The sequence below is a fragment of the Rhea americana genome, unplaced genomic scaffold (assembly GCF_003343005.1).
Source record: "Rhea americana isolate MKP2758 unplaced genomic scaffold, rheAme1 scaffold_85, whole genome shotgun sequence".
NCBI lineage: Eukaryota > Metazoa > Chordata > Aves > Rheiformes > Rheidae > Rhea > Rhea americana.
In genome coordinates this window covers 1,854,913-1,875,255 of record NW_028187034.1, presented here as the reverse complement: position 1 = coordinate 1,875,255, position 20,343 = coordinate 1,854,913, and the positions used below count along the sequence as shown (strand labels likewise).

General features: G+C 39.7%; 1 protein-coding gene across 1 annotated transcript; it reads right to left on the bottom strand.

The window, feature by feature from the left end:
* Positions 1-357: 357 nt before the first annotated feature.
* DDX17 (DEAD-box helicase 17) lies at positions 358-19,034 on the bottom strand. Its single transcript, XM_085323531.1, has 13 exons — positions 18,670-19,034; positions 14,408-14,558; positions 12,224-12,323; positions 11,939-12,072; positions 11,115-11,180; positions 10,690-10,831; positions 8,229-8,389; positions 7,964-8,136; positions 7,503-7,613; positions 6,955-7,016; positions 6,534-6,593; positions 2,102-2,341; positions 358-1,412 (listed from the first exon to the last, which is right to left on the bottom strand). The coding sequence occupies exons 1-13, from the start codon at positions 18,711-18,713 to the stop codon at positions 889-891; spliced, it is 1,968 nt and encodes a 655-aa protein (XP_085179657.1). The 5' UTR covers positions 18,714-19,034; the 3' UTR covers positions 358-888.
* Between the last annotated feature and the right edge of the window lie 1,309 nt (positions 19,035-20,343).

The following is a 20,343-nucleotide window of genomic DNA, read 5'->3' as shown; positions in this document are numbered from 1 at the left end:
AACAACAACAACAAAAAAAAAATTATCTCCCTAAACATTACAGCAGTAGTTTCTACAGCGACTTTATCTGATTTTCAAACATCAAATCCAAGTCAGGTTGGTCTCTGACACCAAAGATTTTAATCCCATTTTTTCCTACTGCAGGCTGCTACAGGTACCTTTAAGGTCATCTCAGAAGATGGGACTGCTGCTTCCAGAGCTGCAGAAAATGACAGCCAGAATGTACATGGGGCATTACTTGGAATGCTGCCAAGCTGAGACAAATGAGCAGACTTTTCCTGTAGAAAGTCACCTATGGTAGATTACAAGCAACAGTAGTGAGCTATTAAGAAAAAAAGAAAAAAAAGTAAGATTATGAAAAAAAAAAAAAAGAGCATTGCTCCCTTGCATTTATCATGTTAAATGAAGTGCTTTTTGGCTTCCCAAAGTTTCCCACCTCTCTTGATACTTCCTGAAATTAAGTTAATGTATTACAGAATAGAAACTTCCTCCCCTCAAAAGCAAGTTTTCACACAAACCTTAGACACCAAGATGATCGAGCTGGGACCTATCTGCCTTATACCCATTTCTTTTAGCGAAAATAAAATTTCCAATTTCCTCAACATGCAAGACAAAAAATAATAAATTTTCCAGTCAACTATATATATCTCTTAAAAAAAAAAAAAAAAAAAAAAAAAAAAAGAGAGAGAGAGAGAGAGAGAAAAGAAAAAAAGGAAAGAAAAAAAAGGGTCAGTAATGTGGACTAGGGGGCATTTTTGACGGGCTTAAGGGATTTGAATAGTGAATTCTAAATCTAACCTGCATGAGACATCACAATGGGAAAGAGGAGAAAGAAAAGGTTCCTTTAAATGCAAGAGGTCTACACTGGTCACCAGCAGGCGAGTGGTCTCATTTGCGTGAGGGGGGTGGGGGAGGGGGTGGGGGTGGATACTGGTAGGTGGCAGTCTGTCCCATATAGCCCATCACATTAGTGGCAGGAGGCTGAGGAAACTGTTGTGACATGAGAGGCTGTGGCTGCTGGCCAGAGCGCCCCACCATCCCTGCATACTGCTGTTGGGTAGTGCTTTGTGAGGTTCTCCCAGCGGTGGCAGCTGTGGTGCTGGCACCATAGCCACTAGCACTGTACTCTGCAGTGCCATAGCCACTCGTGCCATAGGCAGCTGCTCCATAGCTCCCTTGAGTGTAGCCATACTGGCTCTGTGCTGCCCCAAAAGCAGAATTTGGGCTCCCATAGGCACTGCCATAGGTCTTGTTGGCTCCGTTGGCGTAACTGTCACCACGCTCACGGTCTCTGAAGCCACCTGAGTCTCTCCGGCCTTCCTTCACTCCCCGAAGCCTCCTGTCACACTCTTCCTGGTACATCAGGTTAGGGTTGTTTACTGAACTGCTTGTACGGTAACGAGAACGACCTCCTGGTGATGGATATATCAAGATTTACTACCACAAACAAATCTCAAACAACAAACTCTCATAACTGTGTTAACCTCTCTCACCCTTCTACTCATTGCATCTACAATTTTGCCCATAAGGAGCAAATTCTTATGAATGGTTATAAGTTCCCTGCACAGCTGGGCATACATCTCTTCATTTTATTCAAGATGTAGATACCAAGTTCAAGGAATACTCTTCATGCAAACACTCAGCTACACAGAAACAGAAAAAAAGCCAGTACTAACTTGAAAGTTTATCAACACTTATTATTCCATCAGGGAAGCAGGAGGAAAAATAGTCTCAATCCCTAAAATTAAGTCAATGTATCACCTCACGGACTTCAGTTTTGCTTGTGCATGCACACACATCTCTTGCCTATCTCCAGGAAGGAGCTGCGAGCAATTAGTAACTTGAGCAAAATCAGCTCCACGAGGAGTTGATGAGATGTAAATTTTTTTTCTGAGATAAAACAGTGATCTCTCTCTCAGTTGGAAATACTACATTTATGTAAGGTTTTGAGACCTCAGGTGCAAAAAGCTTTATTACTAATCTATTGTTTATTACCTTAGACTTGTGCATATTGAGATCATTTCCTTATCCTCTTTTAATCCTCCATCCCTCAAAATAGGAAATCTATTCCCTTTATAGCCCTTCTCCCATGTGCCTTTACCTCCACCACCACCTCCACCTCCTCTGTGGTCCACAAGTTGCATCAGTTTTGGGTTGATGGCTTGATTGGCTTCTTCCAACACTTTGATAAGCTCTCTGGCCTGTTTCAGGTTTCCTGGTGTGAAGAACGTGTAGGCAGTACCCTTGTTGGTACTACGTGCGGTACGGCCAATACGGTGGACATAATCTTCAGAGCTGTTCGGATAGTCGTAGTTTATCACAAATTTAACATCTTCCACATCTTGTGAGGCGCCCAGGTGCGAAGCACAGTGAAGGGGTGGGGTTGAGGAAAGGGGAGAAGAAGAGAGGACGTGCCAACGAAAGGTGGGGAGCACGAATGCAGGTGACAGTAATAAAAAAAAAAAACAAAGTTAGTAATTGCATGGAATAAATACAAGACAGACTCATCCCAAAAGAGTAGAAGACTGAAATTTAAGATCATCAGGAACAAAGATCAGTGTCCTGAAAACCAGTGGTAATTTTAAAGCAGTTCTTCCCTGCATTCAAATTCATCCTCCCCGGAATGCATTTCTCTGTCTTCATCTGTTAAAGACATTGCTGTTTATGAACTAGCTAATTGAATTTAGTACTCTTTTTCAAAGCACAATCTCAGAAGTGAAAATGCCACCATCTGATACAGCAAACTGGGGTGGAAGAAGGGTAGAACTGCCATAGTAAGAGCTTTTACTCTGTTGGGAGAAGTCTAGCAAGTAACAACAGTAATGAGATCACTTACCTTCCACTTCRTAACATGAAATAAAATGCAAGCCTTTAAAATTTTACTTTTCTTTTATAATCCTAATAAAATTCAACTACTTTCCTAGCCTCAAGCTGACAACATCTCAATTAAAGTAGTAGTATTTAACCAACTTATTAAAAATTCTTCAGATCAGAGCTAGAGCATCTTTAACTTGGTTTCCTAGTTATCACAAGAACGCATTGCACTAACATTTCACCATGCTGTTCAGTCCAGCTCCAGAAAGCTTTCGTACTCTGAATAATCCTAAATTCTATCAGCAATTCCCTACTTCCAATATCAGACACGAGGAAATTAAATGCTCAAACTTGCTCCAGTGTGCAAAATAATATTAAAATTTAGAAGAGATTCAAACTGCAGGCCTTTAAAGTCAGACTTCATAAACTTATAGGACTGAAACAAAGTAAACGTTAGTGTAACACTTCAGTGAAAGCACCTAAAGTACAAAAGCACCTATTTGCTATAAAATGCCATTTTTWAAAAAAGCATAGTATTACAGTAAGTGCCCTAACTCATGAAAAAAAAATCTGCATTTTAAGAAGAATATTCTGAAAATATCCAAGATAAAACACAGATTTTTGAGATTTTTTTTTTTTTTTTAAAGAGAGAAACATTCTCTGTTTGTTACCAGACCGATGCACACTCCCTCCTCCTGTGGGAAACCGCTGCAGCCGATCCCGTCTCTTTGCCTTTTATTTTTGGCGGCCTCCTTTCGAAAACTCCGCCCTCTGACACGGGACCACTGGAGCGCGGGGAGCATGCATCAAGGGTCCATGGCAGCGAGAAGTCCCCACACACGCTCGCTCTGTGAACTGGCTTAGACGCTTCTCTGTAGCCCCATTTGGTTGTGAAGCGCCGGAGAACCTGGGTTCAGGTAAAAGTTTCAGGTCCTCCAACGCTTTTTGTCCCCTATTCGGGGTTCTTTGGGGCAATTGTCAAAAAAATGAAAATACAAAAATTACATCCAAAGGGTCAGCTGCATCTATTGCCCAGACTATATCAATTTCAAAGGGGATGTAGGAAAAATAAAAACAAGAGGGTCATAGTGGCAAGAGGGGGACTTTATGTCTGTTTCTTATTACAGCAAAGGGGGGGGCTCCTCAGTCTTTGCTGACTCCAAAGTCCTGAATCACACCAAAAAAAGGGAGTGAGAAGGCAGGTTTCACAGGGGGCTGCGCGAGTCTCCAGCTAGGGTCCTTGGTACAACAGGTTTTTGTAAAAAGGGGAAAGTAAAATAAAGAGAGGGGTACATATGACAGATTGCATCTTCACAGCCGAGGTGCAACTAGTCTGACAAGCAGCAGGCTAAATGATCCTTAGACAGTACCATTTTGCACATTCATCAGTAGCAAAGTAAGCTGAATTACCACAGAGGATACAAGRATGTGCTTTCCTGGCAGAAAGCACAAGGAATTGCAGCTACCAATGTAGACAGTACTGACTTGACTGGGGAGGAGTGGGAAGAATGCAAAGGCAGGAAAAGGAAAATGGAAGGGTGTTTTCCAGACTAGGAAGTGGTCCTGGTAGMGTACACAGCTGGCTGAAGAAAAGACCAGCGCAAGTACAAGATTTGGCTTCTCCAGTCTAGCATGCTCCAAGGTGCGTGTGCACAGTCACAATCTTCCTGCCCTTTTAGAAGATAATGTAGCAGGATCAGGAATTGAAATTATAAATCATTTTTGAGAGCTACCGGGGAAACAAGCCCTTTGGCAGACCATCAAAACACCCTACGGCACAGACAGTCTCTGATTATTAATCAGGAAAGATATAAACTAGCAAACATGCTAGTCTAGAGAGCTGCTTCGACCATCAGTGTARATATGCCCCCACCCCTGCACTGAGAATGATCTGCAGCTGATATCAAAGCTTCTGTTAAAGAAAACAAAACAAAAGAAATTCAATGTTTTTAGTTTAATAGAGTGAACAAAAAATAAATAATTTTAAAAAAAGAAAATCAGTGCAGAGACAGGACCTCACTCCAGGGAATTATCACAAAGAAGTCATTATGGGACTCAGAACTTACCTGGAAGAAGCTTTTTTGAAACCAATGTTCCATTAGGAAGAGGGAAAGCCCTGGTGACTCAGCCAAAAGGCGCGCGCCCCTGTTTTATGTTATTTAGGTAGAAGCCTTCACTTTCCAGGATCTTGGAGGAAGTCGTCCAGAAGTTTGCCAGTTAAGTGACTTATTTTAAGAAGCAGCAAACTCAGGGCCCCAAAACAAGCAGAGATGTTGTTCAGTAACAAGAAACAGACTCTGGTACCTTTTCCCCACAGCTCAGGTGAAGTGGAGAATGGGAAGTGGGAGACTGTTTTCTGGAGTGTTATCCAATCGTGTAGTTTTGGGGGAGTGTTTTTTGGAAGGGGTGAAACTGTTTTAATGTCTAGGCAAGATGCACAAAGAAGCTACCAGCACATAGCAAGCCTGTTTAAAAAATGCTGCTACAGAAGCAGCTCTCTTTCATACAAACTTGTTTCAGGCCTCAGTCCCTTCTCCCAACAGGCCCAAGTTCTAACTGCACAGGTCCAGACATGACCCTAGAGGGCAGAGACTGAAGTCCATATAAGCACCTCTCTGAGGAAGTGTTTGGACATTTTTTGAGGGGGCAGGGGAAGGAGGGGTGAATATTATGTGAAAAAAAGCTGCCAAATCTAATAATGGTCTGCCTGTAATTAAGTGATCATATGATGCACAGTGCAGCCACCCTTTCAAGCATATGTAAAAATAGAGCTCATGTAAATGAAAACTTTAATAAACTAAAGATTTTCCTGAGCTTATTTGCAATGACTTGCAGAAGTTTTTTCTAAAGTTTACCATAACAACACATCAAGCCCCAAGTAGTAGCTTCTACCAAACTCAGGTAGCACGGTATAGTCAATGCTCATTATTAAAGTCAGAGCACTTTATAAGTCACCTTTCTCTTCTACAGTGGGCAGATGTATAAGGACTGTGATTGGCACACAGTGTTTCACAATACAAATATGCTTATTTAAAGAAGGGGGTACAACTGATGCATCCAGACAGATCATTTTCATCCACCAAAATAAAACTGTGCAATTTTGATTCAATTACACATTTGGGTAGTATTATGTTAAAGGCTTATATAATCTCAGTGGTCCTGCCTAGAAGGAACACAGAGGAGGGAAGGCTACATGTCAAGACCAAAGATCTGGAGTAGTGCTTTCTCAGATGTGAATACATCTGCTGGGTAAACACACGTGCACATTGGGGTTTGTATGTACAAATCTGTGATGTAGCATACAGGGAAAATATTAACTATTTGCTGTTGAACTGCTCTATCACAACTTATTTCAACTTTATCTGACACCCTCTGAACTGAGAGCAATCCATCCCTATCATCCAGCAACAAAAGCCGGATTTGGGGAAGAAGTGAGTGTGATGGAAGGATTGGGTTGCATAATTGGACGTCTCTTCTCCCTCTTGGCGATCGATTAGTCATGCCTAGGCCTTGCTGCAGACCAAAGCCTGTTCATTAGGAGCAGGAAGAGACTTTGAATATGAAAGAAAAAAAAAAGATTAATGTTAAAAAACGTATTTCACATGTGGGGGAAAATCACGCTTTTTTTTTTTTTTTTTTTTTTTTTTTTAAGAAAACATATTTCAGTCCAAAGAAGAAAAATATGCAGCAGTAGGCAACAGTGGTCTATGGGTACAAACCTAGCCCACGAGATGCCACGTCGGTAGCAATGAGGATGGGAGCCTTTCCAGAACGAAATTCTGCAAGACAAAGCACGCTATGAAGCAAGACTTTTTAAAAATATAGTTATCTAAACCTGATTTATGCTAAATGCTCATTTTCCAGAATTTAGATTTCAGAACTCCAGCAAGCCATCATATAAACTGTCAACGATTTTGAAAAGTATGTTTTTCTGGGTTAAGCAGTCCTTAGTTTCCCATTGCATTTTTGCCACAAAAAAGTCAGATACAAATATTGAAATTAACAGTACAAAAGCAAAAAAAAGTTCTTTGAAGTGTCTGCAACTTTTATAAAGTACGGGATAGAGAAAAAAGACTGCAGAGAAGCATCACAGTAAACTCTGTACAGTAGCCKGAGTTATTCTTCCATTACCAGACTCACCATTAAGCACCCAATCTCTTTCTGGCTGACTCTTGTCTCCATGGATACACATAGCTGGCCAACTGCCAAACAGAAATGCACATTAGTATAGACAGAAAGTACATACATTAAAGGCAACAAAATGCCTTTTACGTTTTGGCATTTCTGTTTAAAAAAAAAAAAAAATTATTCCCTGTCCTCTGCCTTACACCTTCATCTAAATACAACATATGCTTTTCACTTCTGTACATGTTAAAACCCCTGGCTATATAAGAAGCATCTAAGCCAAACTGCACCCACTTTATTCATACAGTCCTTATCACTTCATTTGAGTCGTTTTATATATATTCCGACATACTGAAAGTGTCACTGCTCACAAATATACTGTCTTGCACTAATGCTTTGATGCACTGGAACCTTCCAGGAAACTAAGATTGAATTCAGCCAAATAAAAGAGCGGACAAGTTGTTCCCAACAACAGCATTATTAACATTTAACCTTAGTGCTTTTTACTACCATTTCTGTTTCTCACTAGAAACAAATGGGGAAAGGGAAGAGGAGCTATTCACCCATCTCTGCGCATCCTTCGAGTGAGATCATCACATCGCCTCTTTGTCTCCACAAAGATTATAGTCTTATTTTCCTTTTCTGCCATGATCTCTTCCATCAGCTGTATCAGTCTAAAACAGATACAAAAACTAAGATGTATATCCACATATACAAGAATGTAGGAGTACTGTCTCAACTTGCATTGAGAACATATACAATAAGTATCCACGAATATAAAGCCAGTATCATTTGTACGGAAWTTAAGTCTGTTGTACAGTGTTATGGTTAGAATACATGTAATTGATTAGATGATTACAAGGTAGACCATTACAGGGCTTAGTTGTCTGGTACGATTCAAAGGTTAAATAATACTGCAACTAACATCACTAATCAGAATTCATATTTTGCTTTAGGGGCAATTAATATTTTTAAGTGAAGCAAAAAATAATAATAATAATAATAATAATGAGAACTAGCATACTTATGGTCTTTCTCGCTTTCCATGCACACATCCACTATCTGCAGGATATTGTGGTTGGCACTCAGTTCTAAGTTTCCCACATTGATCTGAACATAGTCCTGAAGGAAGTCCTCGGCAAGCTGGCGCACTTCTTTTGGCCAGGTAGCACTCCACATCAGAGTCTGTCTGTCAGGCTTTAAAAAAAAGTGGGGGGAAAGACTTATTTAAGGTAATGGACTCTGAATGAGAATCTGTGGGAAGCTGTGCTTTTAAAAGGTTCACACACCCTTATCTGGTCAACAATTTTACGAATTTGAGGTTCAAATCCCATATCCAACATCCTGTCTGCTTCATCCAGAACCAGGTAGGTACACCGACGAAGGTTGGTTTTTCCGGCCTCAAGAAAGTCAATCAAACGACCTGGTGTAGCAATGCAGATCTCCACACCTTCAACAAACAATGAAGAAAGAGAGTAAGGCTCTTCATTTGAATGTCATTTGATATTTTTAGTCAGAATGAATCACCTTCCAGAGCAAAACTGTTTAAAAAGAAATAAATAAAAATTACTTCCCTCATCCATACCCAAGCTTGAGTCATTACTTCAGTAGGAGCCCTAGTTTCTTTTAATAATTCATTTTGCTTTCCATTCCAAAATTACTGTTAAAATACCAAAAGAATAATGAACGTAGTGTAGGAGCTTAAAGCTTACTGACTGAGAATACCAGTGAGAGAAAGCTGTCCAGAATCAAAAGTAAATTACAGTGTCACTCAAGCCTGACCCACACCTTCATCCAGGACTATAAGGTCTAGTGAGCTCTCTAGAAAGGTAAGAACGAACTCCAGCTAAATTCTGCATGTTCAGCAAACAAAAAGTGTTCTTGTTGTACAGGTCATGTTACTTTAATTTCCACTTCTTTAAAAGATTGCCAAAGTGTGTGCTTTAATTCTGAATAATTACATGCTAACTATGAGAGACATTCATCTTGTACAGATCTGTTTCTATAAAGACAGAATACAGATATGCAAAAGCTAGCATCATGTATGGCAAATTTCGTATTTTTTTTGAAAGGAAGGACTGATTTGCACTAAGATCTTAGAAATGCCCACAGTAAGTTTAAAGAAGTGCAGAGGGTAGGGAAAGGGGGAGGGACAGACAGACAAAACCTCAACCGTTTTCTCCTTACTTTCACATGCACAACATTTTGTGGCAGCCTAGATCCTTTTGTCTGTGTCAGATTAGATTCCTCAAAGCTGATGAAGTTGGGCATACTTTCAGTTTCTATAAAGCTAACACAAGAACAGGATTTCTAATGGAGCCACTGGTCTGCCAAAGAAACTGAAGAAACTGCAGTCTCTATGGTCAATGATGCATTCCTCCAAAGTAAGCTCACTGAAATTCCTGAAAGATCACAACTGAGAGAAAAACATATGTATATATACACACATATAAACATATATATATATGTGTGTGTGTGTGTGTGTGTATATATAGTATGCATATAAATACCTAAGTAATATTTTTAATGTATTTATATAAAATCTTCTCTGGACTCTGCCTATTCAATAGTCTTTGCAGCAGGAAATACTAAGCAACTGAAGACAGTAACACTTGAAAGGACTGAAAGCATGCATTCTGCACACAACCTCCATCCAAAGGGTTTTCTTCAGAAGTAAGAGAATATCTGTTTTAAAGCACTTTAGAAGGGTGTGCAGAAGACCCTTACTGATCTTCCACAAGTCTCTTCATGTCATCTCTGATTTCCCAGTTGAAAACACTGCTTTTGTATTAGAACCATTTTCTTGAACAGAGCTATCCCACAGTCTTACACCATGTAGGCCTTTATCCCATTACTGSAATTTTCAACAATGACTCTTTAAACTGCAGTGGCAAGTAAAAATGTTGATTTTTTGAGCAGATTTGTAATCAAGGTATTCCTATATATACAAGGTCTTACATCTTTCCACATAATACTGTTACATTTTTAGCCTACTGAAGATGGTTAAAAAAAAAAAAAAAAAAAAAAAAAAAAAAACACCATGTTCCAATGTTCAAAGTTACAAGTAACTAACCCTAGATATGAAGGTGGAGTCACTCTACAGCACTACCGCATTACAATGGTTCCTGCAGAACTGTGGTTCCTTATAGTTCCTAACTCTAGCCCCCTGTTATATAAGGAAGGCAATTACAAGACATTATGGTGTACAYGAACCAGAAAGAACTTAGCTTTTAAGAGCAAAGTCTCAGAAAAAAAAATGACTCTCTGAAATAATGTCTATAAATTCAGAAATTAAAGCTTTATTTCAACAACTCTAGGACAGAAAATTTGCAGTGTAGCCTGAGGGGGGGGGGAAATATATGTGTGTGTGTGTATAAACATATATAAATACACACACACACACACACACACACACACACACATACATTCCTCAAACTGGCTGCTCCTTTCCTCCTAATAATCCGTTCTGTTTCTGACAAATCTCCTTTCCCCAACTCCTTTTAAAGTCTTGATGATCTTCACAAATGGAAAAAATCAGAGAGAAAAGGGAGTCTAATATCTGAATAAGTTCTTATACAGAGTAAGTTACCACAAGCACACTACCATTTTAAGTGAAGATGGAGCTAGCCATTCATCTTCACACAGCTCTCCAAACAGACTTTAAGAAAATGCTTTTCCTTTACTGAGATCTTACAAAGCGACCTCCTCCAGAAACAGTCAGTCTCAGCTTTAAAATCTACACTGAATTACCTCTTTCTAGATCTCTGATCTGAGGACCTTTGGGTGCTCCTCCATATATGCAGGTACTCTTCAGTCTTGAACATTTGCCATAATCATCAGCCACCTGCTGTACTTGCTGGGCCAACTCTCTCGTAGGTGCTAGAACTAGGCACTGCAAAAAGAATCCATTCAGGAGAGTCAAGTTCAATACACATCACTAACTTAACGGCTCTCCCCAGATACCATAAGCAAAGCTGGACCATCTATTCTCTACTAGTCAGAGCATTTAAGTATTTTGAGACATCAACAACTGCACAAAATTTCAACAGTGTTCACATCATGGTAGTAAACAGTTCTCTACTTATTTTCCTGATATACCAACTAAATAAAGTACAAATTTCATCAGTAATACCATGTCATGCACACAAGAAGGAAGACAATGGAAACGCACTTACAATTGGGCCATCCCCTCTCTCCAAATATGGCTGGTGGTTGATGTGGACAATTGCAGGCAGCAAATACTATATTAAAAAAAAAAGCCACTTACGTTAAGTCAAGACAAAAGGCTTCAATATTCAATGTCAGTAATCATTTACTACGATAACTGGATCGCTGTAAGCACCCATCTAGCCTAACACCCCTTTGAAAGCCTGTACTTAACATTTCAGAGATGGCAAGAAACCTCAGATAGAGAAAATCAGGACCTTACAAAACTAGATATTCGCATTTATCCAACAAAAGAGAAGATGGTTTTCAGAGCTGCTGAGCAACCAAGTTTCCTTCCAATGCGAGTAGAAAATAAAGCTGTACATCTCTGAAAGGAAAGCCATTTAGATTTGGAGCTTAAATTGGCAAATTTGCTTAGTTCTACTAAGCTTTCCATAGAGGAGAGAATTCCCTCTTGATCACTGCAGATAACTAATGTACATCTTGAACTGCAAGACTCAAATGTCTAACTTGCACAGTTAATAAAATAAACATGCTAAAAAACATACACTATTTTTAAACCATAATATAAGCAAGGACCAAATAAAGAGAAGTGATTAAGCAGCCAAAAAAAAGGACGTTATGCACAATGCATGCCTGTCAACGAAGTAGGCTTGTTGAGCTGAGACTTAAGTCTCACCCATGATGCAATAAGAAAAGCTTAAAAAAAAGTAATCATCTCACTTTATTCTTGCTGTAGCAACAAACACAAAACCTACTAACAAGAAACCAAGAAGTAATTTCCACAAAGCAATTGGAAACAAAATATAATAAAACAGAGAGGAACACATACCGCTAGAGTTTTCCCAGAGCCAGTCTGAGCAATGCCCACCATATCACGACCACTGAGAGCCAGAGGAAAGCCTTGGCACTGAATTGGAGTGGGTTCTGTGAAGTTCTGATCCATCAAGGCATCCATCACATACTCTAAGATTTTTATGAAAAGAATAATTTTCTTAAAGGGTAACTGAGGCTACATGCAGTGTTCTAGAAAACAAATAGGTCTGAACAGTCACTGCTGTTGAATGAGTCTCAGTTCTTGAGGGACAAAGCCTATCAAGAACAACAAAATACTTACGTGGAAAGCTACACTGGTGGAACGCAAACACAGGTTTGGGGCAGCCCTCCATTCCTCGAATTGTTATTTCTTTCTTTCTTCTCAATTCTTCAACTTCATACTATTCATGTGAAAAAATACAAACGCCAAGTGGTCAACAGCAACCCAAAGCATACTGTTCTATCAACACATTTCACACCTTTAGCTAACAGCTTAGTTTCAGAGATCTGAATTGACAAGGAGAGCTAAAAAAAAGTGCCTTCCTAAGGATTTTATCTTGAGATTGAGCTATCATGTAGTCTCTCCAACATCCAAGAGGTATGMGCTCTCTCTGTAGTCTAGGAGGATTAATGAGATCTCTCTTCCAGCCACCTGACTTTCATCAAAAGTATACAAATATATTATATTTAGGACTTTTACCCTTCTTTTGGAGGCCAAAAATTATCAACACATTCAAAACTAAGTAGACACAGAAGAAAAGAGAGAGACATGCTCTATGCGACAGTGCTAAGAGCCAAATAAATTAAACAGGCCCCAATATACTACAACTACGTAGAAGCAAGCAGAAGGCAGGATATTCCCTCTCCTTCCATTAACACAGTCCAGTGGTGGCTAAAACCAGAGTTCTTGCTGTAGAACTTGCAACTTAGAATTGTTGCTTTGTAAGATTTCTTTTTTGCATGAAAGACCACTGAGCAACGTCGTAACGATATACTGAGGGCCCATTTTTTTTTTTTCGTATAATAATGGAATGCCTTAAAACATTTCTGAAATGTGTATCCACACAAGATAACCTAGGATTAGGAAAAACTTAAGTTTATGTTTTTCTAAGATTTTACTTGTGTGTCCAACAGCACTTTGCAATATGCTTCTGCAATTCATGACCTTACTGTAATGCTTATTAAAAAAAAAAATCCATCAATACTCAACAAGCACTTTCTCAAAGAAAGCAACTTTGAGAAAATGCTAAAAACATTCCAGTTGACTAAGGCAATCAAAGACAYCTCAACACCTAAAGCTAACTCTGGTTCAGTAGCAAAGGTTGTTATCTCTAGAAAAAGTCTCTCAACTCCTTTATGCTGTGTAAATATCTCATGAATTTTACACAGTGGTTTTAGATGCATGTAATTGGATAACAGAGGTTTTTTTCTTTGTTGCTTTGTGTTAAAAATGGCATCTCTTAGTTTATAAACATAAAGAGAACTAAAGATGAAAAAAAGGTTCTAGATTGAAATTGCGTGGGAGAGGGGAAGATTGCCGTAACTATACTGTAGATATAGAGTCCAGTTTTGGACTCTGTAACTGTGTCCAGTTTTGAGGCCCCAGTATAAGAAAGGCATTGACCAAGAAGGCACATCCAGTTATGGGGGAAGCTAAAGGCTGGAGTAGTGTCTGTATGAGGAAAGGCTGAGAAATGAGTTCACCTAGTCAGAGGAAGAGAGGATTAGCAAGGAGGATCTATCTGCTATCTTCAACTACTTCATCGGTCGTTATAGAGAAGGTAGAATCAGCATCTTGAATTTCCAATTAGTTATTACGGAAGAAAAATCTCATCATGAGTAATACTAAGCCCTTAGACAGCCACTCAGAAAGGACTCTCCATGCTTGGAGATGATTCAAACCCAAATGAACAAGGCCCTGAACAACCTGCTCTAGTTTGAAGTTAGCCCTGCTCTCAGCACACGGTTAGACTAGAGACATTCAGAGGCCCCTTTCAACTTCAATTATTGATACTTTATTATTATAACACTATATTATTTCCTAACATTTTCATGCATTCATGCCACTAGCTGTTTTCCAACAACTTAATACTATCTCAATGTATTCACTGTTTCAGTTTCCTTCAGAGCCTTCCCTGTATTACAACTCTGAAGTTCTCTAATGTGCATCTACACTGATAAAATATGACAATTCACATTGYTTAATCTCACATAACTTGATCAGGAAAGCAAGACGATGAATTGCAAATGACCAGATGTAAAATGTCTTGTATGAAAAAACAGATGAGAAATAAGCTTCATTTTTGCTRATTTTAAATACTGAAAGCAATTAGAACTGATATTCTACAGATATATAAAATACTAAACAAGCTTAGTAAAGAGACAGTTCTATCATATGCAGCCCAAAACCTTCTAGGACAAGTTTTTTCAACTGTGAAGTTTTCTGTTCTATGCAAAATGAAAAAGATAGAATCTGAAAACTTACTGGAGTAAGCCTGGCCACTTCTGGATGTTCCACATAAAAATTTTTCTCAAACTTGGGCAGCTCATTTAAGTCCCACTTCTTTTTACGCAGGCGTTCCCCCGGATTACCAAATTTCTTTGGAGGAAGAGGACCTCCACGACTTGCTCCAAACCTGTAAGGATCAATGTCAGTTTTGAGTAAAATATTACAGAGGTATTTAATTAGTCTGGAATTTGAAGCTTTATTAAGTATTCTCCACTATCAATTTTCAAGTTAACCTGTTGAACACATTAGCATAATATCCTAGAAAACCCACTTTCCCTAAAGAAATCCCTATGGTGGCACATAATCTCTTCAAATAACATAAACTTGCTTTACCTCCATTTTAAAACCCAAAAGGATCTTCCTAAAATGTACTTTCAATACAGCCATTTTTAAGTCACTGCCTTAAAGCTCCTGTCTCCATTTCCAATCCAAGGTTCCCTCTCTGGGGACAAAGCTGTTGAAGAGTTACAATACTCCTCATTTTTTGAAACTGACAGTGTACTTAAAACACTGTTAGATGAAAGGCATAGAGTCTTCTAATGAAGACTCCATCTCTCATTGTTTGTTTTACACAAAATTAACTTTTTTTTTTTTACTTTCCTCCTACTACTTCTTTTTTCCTTTCTTATCAAGCAGTATGTCCCAAATTAAAAAAAAAAATGAAAATATGAAGAGAACGGGATATAAACAAGCCAAACTAAGATCCACAATTCTGGAACAAAAGCAATAAAAAACAAGCTTTTCTTTTTTAACCAGAGTCTAGTAGAAAAAAAAAATATCTTGGAAAAATCCTCTCCTCTCAAATGCTTTTGCTGAACAATCAAGACAGAAAGAACTTAATGTTTATTCTGCTAAAAAATTCATAGGTGATAGTACCACTCAGAAATTACTGTTCTTTCTCTCTCACCTAAGTTTTATTCACCCAAACAATTTTTAATACAACTTAACTGTAATGACTTATTGATTCATCAGGCAAAACACGGGTTTCTGACAATAATATTTAAGAGTATCTGAAAACTGAACAGTATCAAGCGATTAATTATTGTAAATATAAAATGCTTACATAATGTATCTTTACAATTCCCCCCAAAAGCTAGAATTCTTTCATCAGCATGACATAAACACAGTAGAAGCTACTTTTCCAAATGCTGTCAGGTCAAATTTTGTCCTAATTTGAAATCTGGTTAGTAAAGCCACTTTTTTTTCCCCAGAATCTCAATTTGTGAGAGGTGCTTTGTTGAAAACAATTTTATTTATAAAGCAAAGCCATAGTGTCCACAGTTAAACTGGGCAGTTTTCTCATAAATAAACGCTGTTAATGAAACAAAATCTTACATTGGTAAGTGAGGAGAAAGGGAGTTGGTAAAAACGGAAGTAGATTTGAAGTAAATTTGTGTGTTAACTTAATCATTGTAAGAATATCTGCTCAGACATTTAACTATATTTGCCCTTTAATATGACTTCCCAATAGAAACTACAAATGATACACTCTAAGATATCAAAAAAGCAGAACTCCAATTTAATATACGAATTGGAAGAAGATATTTATGTTGTTGGTAAAGCTAAGCATCGTAGACATAATTTACCTTAAAATCAGCTAAGTAAGTTTCAAATTGTTTGCTTTGTTCCTACTGTTTCAGCAGTCCCTTCCCTCTTTTATAAATATGGCTTATCTTCCCATTAGTACATCTATCAGATCCCCAAAACGGTCTGCATAATCAGTAATTTTTGTCATATGACAAGACCGTAAAACACAACTTTGAAATTTAATTTAAGGTTTAATTATTCTTTTGGGACAAAGTAAGAGAGTCAGATTATCAGTTACATTCATCTTCATGGAGGTATCTGCCACTGTTCATGCTTACCTGAGATAAAAAAAAATGCCAACTATTTGTTTATCTAAGTAACTCTTAACAAAATGAATAGTCTCACTGAAGTCAATTGGGGAGCCTAAGTGTGAAAAAGTTTACATAGAACTGACTGCAATACTTGTCCAGTACTGGACAACAATAATATAGCTGGGTATTACAAATATTTGCTCCTTAGCTATCCAGAAGAATACACTGTATTTTGTATAAAGGCCTCATAGTTTCAGTTCTCCATTCGTCTATACAGTATAGCTGTATGTCGCCCTGAAAGAAGTGAGCCCTACAGCATTCCTGCAACATAGCCTCTGATAAAATTTACTTACTAAAGTGGAAGTAACTGACACTTTACATTCTCATTACAAATAATAATAATATTCCAATTCTAGATAAACTGATTTGAATCTAAGGATACTTCATTGATTTACCAAGATTTCTCACTTCAATTAGGTGGAAATTTAGCCTGACCCAAACAATCTCCTCTGATACTACTGTGCTATTTTTCCTGGGATAGAACTAAATCAATTTATTCAATTCTGAAGTATAACAGTATAACCTTCCTGAAGAGTCCTCTGCAACTTGTTCACCACAGAAAGAAAACCTGAAAGCCTGTTAGTTCGCTTACAAAACGAATCAGCACTGAGAAAAAGGTAAGCTTCCAAATTGTGCTTAACTAGCAAGCTGGGTTACCAAAATTTAAGAGGTATTTATGATAGATGATGGTTGTTACTCATTACAAATACTTCCAGAACTTAAAATAGATGGGTACTAACAAAGTGAACCCTGACACATTAAAACTTCCCATATAATAGCCCAAGAGTAAGATTTTTCATGCAAAATGTCCAAAATCTTTACAAAGAAGTATGTAAGCACTGTTTTTACTTACGCAATACCTCTGTGTAAAAGATAAACATCTGCCTACAATTACACAAATCTTAAGGCACATTTAAGTACTGTGGCAGTGTTTTCAACAGTGTTCCTTTAAATAACTGTATATAAATCTACATACTCAAATTTAGTCACTAAACTCCAAAAACAGCTGGGGTCTGAACTATCTCAGACCAGTCAAAGTGTTTACTCCCATGTCCTTGTGTTAATCTAAGCTGGAAAGCCTGTAGTGGAAAAACACCAGAACTCCTCTCTGTAAAAAAACTAAAACAATCTTTTAATTTCAGAATATGAAATGGTGGGTGTAAAGATACAAGAATACAACTATCTCCACAGACAAATCTGTATGTTAAATTACGATTCAACATATAAACAAAATATTCCTGATCTCCCAGTGGGAGGGAGAAAAAAAAATACCTCTAGTATGACAGACTAGATCTTGACTAATAACAACACCTATATATGTTTATCCTTATCCTCGAGAATGGAGGCCTCACTATTTGTGATTTAAAGGACAAAAAGGGTCAATCTATCCTAAATTTAGCTCTTAATTTTCTCTTTAAAAAGGCTTGGGATAGAAGCTTTTTTTTAAGTGTTAAAAATAATAAAGAAAAAGAAAAACTAAGTCTCAAGACATTTATATACTATTATACCAGCCCATGTATGTTATGTGTTATACACTGAAACATACCCACAGCACATTGTATTTGTTACTACCATCCTCAGACAAAAAATCAAACCTGCATAAACCTTTTCTAAAGCAAACTTTCTTGAGAGGATAGTATCAAGAGTATTAAACACCAGAGTTCCATAGTGCCATACAGACAATTCCTGTTTGACTGCTACCTAATCTTGGTTATGCTCTTTAAGTGTAGTCCAGAGCCATGAATACCGAGATCAGCCTCCTGAGTACACAACTCCCCTGCATGGTGGCAGTTTTCAATTCCATTTCCTCTCATTATAAGCCTGAGTGCTACTGAGAAAGATCTTTCAGCAACTGCCATCTTTCTGAAAAGTCCAGAAGGAGCAATGACAACCAGAAGGGCAGAATATCCAACTACCCTTTCCAGGGCCACCAAGACGCTCATGGTTTGCAGGGGGGAGTACAGTGAAGAAAAACATGGGTAGCAGGAAAAAGAAAAAAGGGGAGGGGGAGGGGGAGGAAAAAAGAAGGCCTTAAAATTGGAAGAGAGGCACATGGTTACACGCGAAAACAGGAAAACCAAAATTAAAACAATAACCACCACCCCTTGCTGCCAGAACCCTTGTRAGAATAACGTTTCCAGCCCCCACCCCACCCTGAAACAAAAAGATACAGGTGAAAAAATCCGCTCCCCAATACCGCAGCCACGACCACCCCTCACTGCCCCACGACTCCCTCCTGCCCTTCCTCCACCCGCCTCCCCCTCGCCGGGCTCCAAAGCCAGGGGAGAGGAGCTCCTTCCACCTCCCCCCACCACGTCGCGCCGCGCCCCCCCCCCTTACCCGCCGCGGTCTCGGTCGCGGCCCCGGTCTCCGAAGCCTCTCATAGCACCCGGGGGGGTGGGGGAGAGGCAGCGGAATGCTGGCCGTGGCGATGGTGAGGGACTAGGGGTACGGGGAGAGGGGCCAGCCAGGGGCGGCTGTGTCTCGGCGGAGTCGCTTTGCGCCACCTCGCTTCTTGGGAGGGCTACAAAAGGAGAAGAAGTGGTCAGTGGGTCAGAGACCCGCTGAGCGTCGGCGGACGGAACGGCGGGGTTCTCGGTAGGCTCCAGGGCCCGTGAAGTGTGGAGACACCAGCGTCTTCTTCCTCCGGGCTCCCGGCACAAAATGGCTGCCGCCTCTCCAACCCGCTTCACTTACGTTACAGGCGGCCCGACGCTGCGCAAATTCCGGCCCTCAAAAAAAATACCTGCCCCTATTCTCGGAAGCCAACTACGCCCTAAGCGCACTTTGAGAAACACTGCTCCGCACGGCAGACGGGTTACGAAAGTTACGTAGTGGTCCGTACTTGAGCGGGTCCCTTGCGTAAGGAGGGGAAGGAGGAGAGTTACGCTCTCTCTATTCCTCAAAGTCCGCTACGCGAGGAGTCGATCTTGTAACCCCTTCTGGACGGTAGGGGAAACCTAGACCAAGCCGTACGTTACGTAAGTGTACAGCGTACGCAAGTTGCGTAACTCGGGTTAGCGTAGGGAAGGAAAAGCCCGCCTGCTTTGCGTAAAATTCTTCCGTAGGCTTTGCAGGAAGGGTCAGCAGATTACGTTAGCTTTGCAGCGCAGTCGGGTTTGGAGAATATGGCCTTTTGCCGACGCGGCCGGTGTCCCCGTGGAAGGTGGCATCGGGGCTGAGGAGACAATAACGGAAGCGCCGGTGCCGCCGGCGGCTGCCGCGGCTGTGCCGGGAGTGCGCGGGGCCAGTTATTTATTTTGTTTCCTCTTGCCTCTTCTTTTATTTATTTTTTCCTCTCGCAGAAGACTAGAGGGGATCTTGGCGCAGCGCACAGCACTGAACCCATAACAGGAATGACAGCAGCCATGATGTTTGCTTTCTCCTTATTTCCAGGAGGCTGAAAGAAAATGGTGTAGTGCATCCCAAAATTGCTAATACTCGGCCCTAGTAACCCTGTTGCATAACTGCAGGAGCCTCATAGCAACCTCTCCAGAAAATAAACGGATAAAGAATTCAGACTTGTGCTGACTGTAGTGTTACTCCATGTGGTGATAACAGTGTTGAAAAGCTTGCAAATGCACTTACAAAATGTAAATCTTAATAAACTTGATGTTGTAAGGTCTTCTGCTGCCTTTTCATCCTAATTGGCTAAGTAYGTGTAATTTTGTTTAGATAAATCGTTTCTTAAAGGCATGTAGATGAAACTAATTGGCTTTGTTGACTGCCTTCAAACAGAAACCAAAGGAATGATAAAAGCACGCGTTATTAAATAAATGCTTGAATACGTATAAATGCAAACTATAGCAGCAAATCTACCATAGCATTTCAATTTTACTATCCCTATCATGCCATCTTTACAAACTGCGTTAGTGTCTGTCTGCAAATTCACTATGATCTTCTGCAAAGCGGTTCCTTGCCGCAGAAGGAGCTCCGCGGGGGAGCCACGCGCAAGGCCAGTCCTGCACCCCGAGGAGAGGACGGAGGGCATGGCACCAACGCTGCAAGGGCACA

Excerpts from the sequence above, each read along its gene's own strand:
- DDX17 (XM_085323531.1), bottom strand. The coding sequence starts at position 18,713 with ATGAGAGGCTTCGGAGACCGGGGCCGCGACCGAGACCGCGGCGG. Across the intron at positions 7,017-7,502 it reads CGAAGGATGCGCAGAGATGG|TTGGCCAGCTATGTGTATCC; the intron begins GTGAATAGCTCC and ends TCTGTTTGGCAG. Across the intron at positions 1,413-2,101 it reads AGGTGGAGGTGGTGGTGGAG|GAGGTCGTTCTCGTTACCGT; the intron begins GTAAAGGCACAT and ends ATCCATCACCAG.